At 51.2% G+C, this 8,761-nt stretch overlaps 1 protein-coding gene across 2 annotated transcripts in view; it reads left to right on the forward strand.

Annotated features, from left to right (window-relative positions):
- Positions 1-3,799: 3,799 nt before the first annotated feature.
- The window catches only part of Cep104 (centrosomal protein 104), a 19,551-nt gene continuing 14,589 nt past the window's right edge, over positions 3,800-8,761 (forward strand). The window contains exons 1-4 of one of the 2 annotated variants that reach the window (XM_010627824.3): positions 3,800-3,949; positions 6,653-6,826; positions 7,040-7,178; positions 8,321-8,383. In XM_010627824.3, the coding sequence (XP_010626126.1) occupies positions 3,837-3,949; positions 6,653-6,826; positions 7,040-7,178; positions 8,321-8,383 (489 nt within the window). In that variant the 5' untranslated portion in view covers positions 3,800-3,836. The remainder of the gene's footprint in view (positions 3,950-6,652; positions 6,827-7,039; positions 7,179-8,320; positions 8,384-8,761) is intronic. The other variant, XM_010627823.3, reaches the window with a different exon arrangement.

Raw genomic sequence — 8,761 nt, forward strand, 5'->3', positions numbered from 1 at the left:
CCCTGGCGCGCCGGTTTGGCCCGGCCCGGGTGGTTCTGCCCCTCCGAGTCCAGCCAGGGCCCTCGGAGGCCAGGGGAGGTGGCGCGGGCCTTGGAGAGGCCAAGGAGAAGCCTCTGCTGCTGCTGCGAGTTCAGGTTTCTCCGAACTCCCTCTGTCCTTGGCACTCCTCGGCAAGATCGTTGTGCACCGTTTGCAGTCTCGCCCGAGTGCAGGCTGCGCTGTGGGTTAGAGCAGCTCGAGGGAGCTGGCGCAGGACGGCGTCTGACGGGGGTGGGTTCATCTGGCTGTGGCAAAGATGCAGATGGCAGTCCCCGGGGTGACTGGATCCCGGCTGCCTGTGGTGAAGACCAGCTGGTGAGAAGCACAAAACAGCCGCCGCGGATATGATCATGGTTTCCCCTCGTCCGGGTAGCGGGAACTCAGACCTGCCCATGTTAAGCAAGTGCTCTACCACTGAAATACACCCCAGCCCTTTTTCTTTTTTCAACAAGATCTCACTGAGTTGCCCAGACTGGCGATCCTCCTGCCTTAGCCTCCCAAGTACCTAAGTGTGCACTACCATTCCTGACTCAGGGCATAGTTCTTCTAAGTGGTGATTTTTATAGAGGCCCAAAGCATCTCGTGTTTACACAGAGGGGGCCGGAAGGTGCAAGGTGGAAGGTCTTTGAGAGAGGGTTGTCTAAAAAGCACTGCTTTTCAGATGCCCACCCTGAGGTCACAGGTCACCTCCACATGCCTGTGCATTCCTCCTGCCTGGCTCTTCAGCGTCAGCCCTTTGGAATTGATTAGAGCAGCACAGTATAGTGGAGGCACCTGGTATTTGAGCTTAAAGGTTCTCTCAATCCTAGTGTCACCTCAGGGTATCGAAGTGCACAAGGGGTTACAGACCATGCTCTTACAGATGACCAAAGGATTGGGTATTCGGGGCAAAAGGATGGCACCTCTGAGCTTTAGTTAAGTGTGGCTGGACATTAGAACTTGAGACAAGAAGGGTCAGGAAAGCAAAGTGGGCCAGGACAGGTATGGCGATGACCAGACAGACTGGAGGAACGTCTGTCTGCAGAAGCACGGGGCAAGGCAGAGAGGGCGTCAGGGTGGTCAGACGGCAGCCAACACAGCTGTGTGGAAAAGACTGGGCTGGGAAGGGCATGCTCAGTAAGACTTTGCGTACCATCGGGCTTGGGTGGCAAGGGGAAGCATCGTAGCCAAGAGAAAAATGCCCCCAGGCTAGAGTCCGAGTGACAGGAGTGGTAGGTCCCACAGGCTGGGGGAAGCCACGGCTTGTGCTGTTCTGACCCAGGGGGCCCCAGAGTGCACATGGCTGGTGGCAGATGCTGGATTAAATCACACTCAGCCATCTTTCTGTGCTTGCTTTTCAGTATTCTCTGGATTCACTTCCCTGTGATATACTGTGATCTTCTGCAGTGAACTTTGTGTAAAAATATACCCAGGGTCATTAATGGTTACTCTATTTTGAATCTTTTGTTCATACATTTTGAGAGACATTAGCAACACCAGCCAGTCATTTATTATTGAAAGGACCTCCTCAGGCTCTTGGTGACAGAAAGGTCACATACCAAGCATGTTAAAATGAGCCAGAGTTCATGTGGAGCGCTTACATGGCACCTGCAATGAACAACAGTACATGGATTTTATCCCACAGAAATTTCTGATTGATCCTTCTTTGTCCTCTTACATCAGTGAGGAGGAGTTTTGGGGCTTTTCTATTTGGTTTTTGTTTTTGCAGATGATTTAACTAACCCATTGGCTTGCTTAGCAGGAATTTGATTGGGTTGGTAGCTGAACAGAAAAAAACAAGAGCCCAGGAGCAGTTTGGGCTTCAAGGTAGCCACACTTGAGGGCTCATGAAGGGCTTGCACCCAGCTGCACCCTGTTTGTGTCACCTGTGCGGGGTCACTCCACTTTGGCGCATGCAGCCAGGGCAGTTAGCCTGGGCCCAGCAGTGCTGTGGGAAGAAAGCTCCCTCCCGTCATCCTGACACAGTCCTGACATTGCGCCTCCGCCATGCACTCTGGGCCACCTGCTCAGATCCAGTTCTGGAGCCCATTCCTGGGGAGAGCTGGCTGGGCCGGGGAAGGTGCCTGGTGTGGGTGGGCAGCCCACATACACCAGGACTGGGAAGAGAGGGCAGCCAGTTCCAAGAAGGAGAACCAGATGCCGAGCAGCGAAGTAGGTATTGCAGAGTCCACTCTCCAAGTGACGCCACTGAGCTAGCATCAGGGTCGGGTTCACTGAGAAAGGGTGACATTGAAGTGAGTGCACCAGTGTATTTAAATATTCTCTAAGCCAATCAGTCAAGGCTGTGCACATATCTGCCCTGAATGTAGTATCTGTGGCTCCTGCTTCCCCGATACATTTTCACACAGTAATTATTATGCTAGTAGTTAAATTGCCTTTTCCCCTCCTTGTTGGTACCTAACAAACTGGCTGTGTTAGTTTCTTAACAGACAGGAAAAGCTTTACATTTCTGTCTCCCTCTCCCTGTGACAAAGTATCACAACTGGGCAGCAGGAACAACAGTAACATGTTCTGGAGCTGCAGTCTGAAACAAATCACTGGGGGACCAGGCCGGACCCTGCCTGTCGATGCCGGTCTATGGGTCTCCAGCTGCCCTAGTCCAAGCCTTCCCAGGACCTGCTACAGGCCTGCATCTGTCTTCTTGTGCTGTTCACCCTGTGTGTCTGCCTCCTCTCCTTCTGTGTTGTTCTTTTTTTGTTGCAGTCCTCCATATCAAACCCAAGCCCTTGTGTGGATGTTAGGCAAAGTGCTTGTTTTAGTTACTTTTCTCCTTACTGGAAGCCCAAAATTAAAGGGGGAAAGGGTTTGTTTAGCTCACAGTTTTTAGAGGTTTCAGCCCATAATCAGCTGGCTCCAAGCAGGAGAATTTAACAGCATCTTTCTGCCCCCTTCTCTCTCATCCAGCCTACTTAGGGCAGGCAATACCCCCACCCTTCATCCTAGAGCCCTTGATCCTGGCACTGCGCCATAAATCAATTCCAGTGTCACACACTCTGGATGCAGCCCCCTCTGAAGAGCCCCACCTGTGACCCCATGGGGCTTTGGGGGGACAGCTAGACATAGTCATAACAGTGCTGTACCACTGAGCTACACCCTCAGCCCCTTTTCCCCTTTTTAAAAGAATACCGGTCACCTTGGATTGGCTGGATTGAGTCTACCGTTATGATTGGGTGGGCAGGGGAGATCAAAGCAGAAACTTTGTCCTGAGCTGCACCCCAGCCATCTGTCCTTTTGTTTTGTTCTGATTTTTGAGAGAGGGTCTTGCTAACTTGCCCAGGCTGGCCTCAGACTCACAGTCATTCTGGCTCAGCCTCCAGAGCGCTGTGACTACCTACCAGCAGGCACCACCACACCGGGCCACACCTTCGCTTTAACCAAGTCACATCTGCAAAGACTCTTTTTTTTTTTTCTTTCTTTCTTTGCACTTGCGAGGCAGGTGGCAGCACCACTGAACTAAATCCCCAGCCCTGCAAAGACTTTTTAAATGAGTTCACATTCACAGGTAGCAAAGGAAGGACTTGAAGGTATCATTAGGAGACACAGTTCCGTTCACCACACAGATCAAACTTTTGAACAAATACTGTCAAGAGTCCAGTAATGGTGCTTTAAGTAGAACTAGAAGTATCTATAAAGAGCATTTAACAAAAAAGCTAGACTTTCAGAGGGATGGAAAATCCTAAGCACTTTGTAAATTACCTTGTACATTAGAAGGCATTAACTAACTTTTTTAATGCTATTGGTACTGAAGTCCCTTAAAGGAACTCTCCCTGCTCTTAGGAACAGCTCAGGCATGCAGAATGCCCCACAAGATCGGGTTTGTAGTGGTCAGCTCTTCTGGACATGAAGACGGCTTCAGCGCCCGGGAGCTGATGATCCACGCGCCAACAGTCAGTGGGTGGCGGTCACCAAGGTAGGGCTGTATGGGAGCAGCACTGGGCCCTGTGGGTTCCTCTTACTCTGAGCTCTCATTTTATGACTCAGACAACAGGAATGATAAGATTTTCGGGTTGTGTTCTGTGTCCTACACCTAATTCTATGATGGTTTTTTTGTTGTTGTTGTTGTTGTTTACATTTTTGAAGAAACTTTTCTGCTCTTCTCCCTTATGTGAGCCCACACTCATTTGAGAAAAGGTGAAGAAGTGGAAAAGACTGCACCGCCACCCAGCCCTGCCCTCATGCTGGCCTGTGCACTTGCAGTCAGCAGCTGTTGCATGCAGGTTATACCTGCAGACTTTCTGGCTCCATGATTGGACACCTGAAGGTGAAGGGTTTTGCATCTGCCTGCTTTTGTGTGATACCAGGCTTCAACAAAACATTTGCACATTTACAAAAAAGTCATTCATTGCCGGGTGTGGTGGTGCACACCTGTAATCCCAGCACTAGGGAGGCTGAGGCAGGAGGATCGCTATGAGTTCAAGACCAGCCTGAGCTACACAGTGTTCCCGATCTTGTAATCCCAGCACTAGGGAGGCTGAGGCAGGAGGATCGCTATGAGTTCAAGACCAGCCTGAGCTACACAGTGAGTTCCAGATCAGTCTCAACTACATAGTGAGACCCCGTCTCAAAAAAATAGGAAAAAAAACAAACAACAAACATTCATTACTTGAGTGTTACTTTTTTTATTTTTCTGAAACTAAGAAATCTCTGTTGCAGGTGTGGTGGTGCAGGCCTGTGATCCCAGCACTCAGGAAGCTGAGACAGGAGGGTTACCATGAGTTTGAGGCCAGTTAGGGCTACATAGTGAATTCAAGGCCACCCTGAACTACATAACAAGTCCTTGTCTCAAAGAAAAAAAGCTGTAGTCTCTGTTTTTTGCTGGCACATTGTGGAGCTCCAGGCTGAACAGGCCACCTGCTCCTGCTCTGTGCAGACCTGGCCTAGGGTCCCTGTCACCGCTCACCCTTAACCCATGAACTGGGGATGTGCAGGGCACCTTCATTCAGCTGAAAACTGACAGTAAATTTCATTTAAAATCAGAATTAGGGTTTTGGAGGCCCCAGGGGTTTGGCTCAGTGGTTCCACTGCCTGCCTCACAAGCGCAAGGTCCCAAGTTCAATTCCCGGTACCAAAAAAAAAAATTAGAGTTTGGGGAGCCCCAACACACCAGGATGGCCCTCCCTGCCTGAGCTCTGAGGGAAGCAGGAAGAAGGCTGGGGAGCACCTCCTCAGGACACGGGTGCTACAGCAGGCAGTGTCCATGGTTACCCAACACTGGGGCCTGCTGATCCCAAGCTCACCAGGCACCTCGCAGGCCCCTCCCCAGGCAGGGACCACCACACTTCCCTCCACCAGGTCAGTAGTGAGGCGCAGACAGAGGTCCTCACAGAGACGGACAGAGAGGTCTTGGATTGTATCCACTAAAATGGCCCTAATGTGCTTTTTCACACTGACGTGGTATTTGAGGGTACAGCCGTGCCCATCTTGGTCCTCTGCTTCCAGAGTGTACTCCAAAGGAGGGGACAGGTGTGCCCTGCTTGACACGCCACACACACATCACTAATTGTGCTTACATCTAGATTGATCGCACCACAAACGGTAGCACAAGTGCCTGCAGATAAAACCTTCAGTGTCCGGAGCAACACTGGACTGCACAGTTAGACCAGGGGTCTACTCCTAAAGCTGTGGTTTCACTGCATTTCCCAACTGCTCTCCTGCCCCATTGCATCTCCCGGGCAACCTTGGGCTTCAAAAAGTTGACATCAGAAAAGATCGGCTTCTTGCTCCCAACCTCACAGAGCACAAGCCCCCTTCCGGCTCGCTCTGCCCCCTCAGCAGTTCCAGTGCAGGCCCAGCTGTCCCAGGCCCAAGCGGCCCTTGGGCCCTTGATTTCCTTTCCCTTCCCGGGTTCTTCCTCAGCAGGCTCTGCATTTGTGTGTGCATAGCCAGTCTGGCATCCAGCCATGACCCCACGGCAGCACACAGGGAGGGTGGCTGGGTAGCAGCCTGGCTGTCCTATTGGAGCTTCCCAGCCAGCAGGGTCAAAGGCTTCAGCATGCTCCAGGCCCCAGGCTTCTTCCCCTGGGCACTGAACACAGGGCAGGTGCTCCTTAAAGGTTGGCGCTCAGCGCCCTAGAGCCAGTTGTGTTCAGCTTTCTGACCTGTGACAAAACACCCAATGTAATCCACTTAACGGAGGAAAGGCTATCTCGGCTCAGTGTTTCCAAGATGGGGCTGTGGCAGCCCAGTGTGTCATGGTGGAAGTCTGCAGAGGATGCTGAGGGAGAGAAGGGGCTGGGTCTCCATAGACAAAGGCCACACCCTCCGTGACATCACTTCCTTGATAAGTCCCGCCTCCTAAGGGGCCCACACACACCCCTCCCTGTAGCACCGGGGTTGGAGACCAAGCCTATGGCAAGTGGGCGCTGGGAGTGTGAAACTGAGTCCTAACCCTGGTGGTCTCTGTATCAACCTGATCAGTGGAAAGCCTGGGCTCAGCCTCACAAACTGATCTGTCCATCTCGAGAGGAGCTGGGGGTGTAGACAAAGGCAAGGCAGCAGAGGGCTTGGCTCCCCACACAGGGACACCCTGCTTCTCTGAGAAGCCCCTCTGGGAGCCTGGCGTCTGGGGACCTGGTCCTTGTGCCTGGAAAACCAGATCTGTCTTTACTTTCAGATTCTGCCAGTTTCCACAAGAAATTGTCCTTCAGATGGTGGAGAGATGTCGAATAAGAAAGCTCCAGCTCCTTGCTCACCAGTATATGATTTCAAGCAAAATTGAGTTTTACATCAGCGAGAGTTTGCCGGACTACTTTGTACCTTACCAGACAGAGCGCTTCCGCAGGCTGGGGTAAGAGTGTCCTTAGTGGCCTCACCAGACACAGGCCAAGCTCCCCCTGGCACCACCCGGTGCTGGTGCTTCTGAAGTGACCCTGCGTCCGGCCCTTTGCAGGAATGCTGATTCCAGTCCTGGGAGCTTCTGCGTGTTTCACCCCGCTGGGCTCAGTAGATGGGGCGCTTTCTGTTCTGTCCACGCCCATCTTCAACACCACTTCCTTTGCAGCTATGTGTCCCTCTGCGACAATGAGAAGACAGGCTGCAAAGCCCGGGAGCTAAAATCTGTGTACGTGGATGCCGTGGGGCAGTTTCTTAAGCTGATTTTTCACCAAAACCATGTGAACAAATACAACATCTACAACCAGGTAAGAACAGCTGCCTGCCCACACAGGTGTGTGGTGTCTTCTCTTACATGCATGTCAAGGCTCTTTTCCCAGTACTAGGGGTTGAACTCAGGGCCTTCACCGAGTTAAAGCCCTGGCCCTTTTCTTTTTTTTCTTTTTTTTTGGGAGACAAGTTCTTGCTAAATCACTGAGCTGCCCAGGCTGGGCTCAAACTTCAATCCTCCTGCTTCAGCCTCCAAGACTGCTGGGATTACAAGGCATTTGCCTCTGGGCTTGGTTGAGACTCCCTTGTCAGAGGGGTCTTTTGTGTATGCCTGACTGTTGCCCCCTGGAGCCGGGCTGTCCCATGCGTACAGCAGTGCTGTGGCATTTGTGTCACCAAGACTTCAGAGACTTGTGTAAAGGAGGCTGTGGGAGCATCTGTATCAGTCCCAGGTGACAGCTGGGACATTGTTCAGAGGTATCTCTTTCCAGCATTTTAATGTCACTGCTAGAGGACCTGGCGTGACTGTGTGGCCAGCGCTCTGCCATGTGGGAGCCGGGACTCCTGCAGGGCACTGGCGCCCAAGCACCCCAGCTCTGGCCACTCCTGCCACCCTTGCTTTCTGTTGCTGAGCAGTTAGAACTGGGGTGTCCGGAGCACCCTGCTGCTTAGCGGAGTGCATGGCCCCGCTCACCTGGAGGAAATGAGCCCCCCGACAAATTAGCTTCCTACCATGCCAGTGAGTTTGGAGGGAGCTCAAAGTCTAGGAGCCTCTCCCCTCTGTCCACCCCATCACCATGAGCCTGGGCTCAGTGGCTGCCTGAGGTCCTGTGAGCCTGCTGACATGGCTTTTGTCTCATTGTCTGGTTTCCTGATTCCTGGCATCACCTGCTTGAGATTTCTACATTCATCCACAAGTGGAGGTCCCATTACCAGGCCCCAGTTTTTGGCTTTTAGCTATTATTTCTTTGCCTTCTTTAAATGGTGAGAGAGCCCCTGTCTTGGGTAACTTATGTAAGAGTTGGTAACAGTTCCTCGTGTTAGCATAACACTTCACAGTTAATGCAGTTTGATCTGTGTCATCCCATTTGATAGCAATGCAGTGGAGGGCATTATAAAGGACTTGAGGCGCCTCAGACACTTACTTTAAGCTTAATTCCTGTTGATTTGACTTTCTTAGGTTGCTCTGGTTGCAATAAATATCATTGGAGACCCTGCGGATTTTGGCAGTGAAAGCAAGCTTGTAAGTTTGGGAGCTTTAATTCCTAAGGAAAAAAATGGATTCCAAATGGGAGGAATCATTTATTTCTGTAACAAAAAGTACCGTTGTTTTCCTGGGCATGGTGACACATACCGATAATCCCAGCCTTGGGAGGCTGAGGCAGAGAATCGCTGTGCATTTGCCTTGAGTTCAACACCAGCTTGGACTACATAAAATGACCCTGTCTCAAAAAAGACAAAACAGAGCAGGGATTTAGCTCATTGGTTCCTCCACCTGCCTCTCAAGCAGAAGATCCTGAGTTCAATCCCCAGTACAAAAAAAAAGAAAAAAAAAAAAAAACAAAAATGAAAAGAAAAACAAAAAACCTAATTTTGAAAATCTTGAGACTACTGAAAATTT

The sequence above is a fragment of the Fukomys damarensis genome, unplaced genomic scaffold, assembly GCF_012274545.1.
Source record: "Fukomys damarensis isolate Sample0158 unplaced genomic scaffold, DMR_v1.0_HiC HiC_scaffold_23, whole genome shotgun sequence".
Taxonomy (NCBI): Eukaryota; Metazoa; Chordata; class Mammalia; order Rodentia; family Bathyergidae; genus Fukomys; species Fukomys damarensis.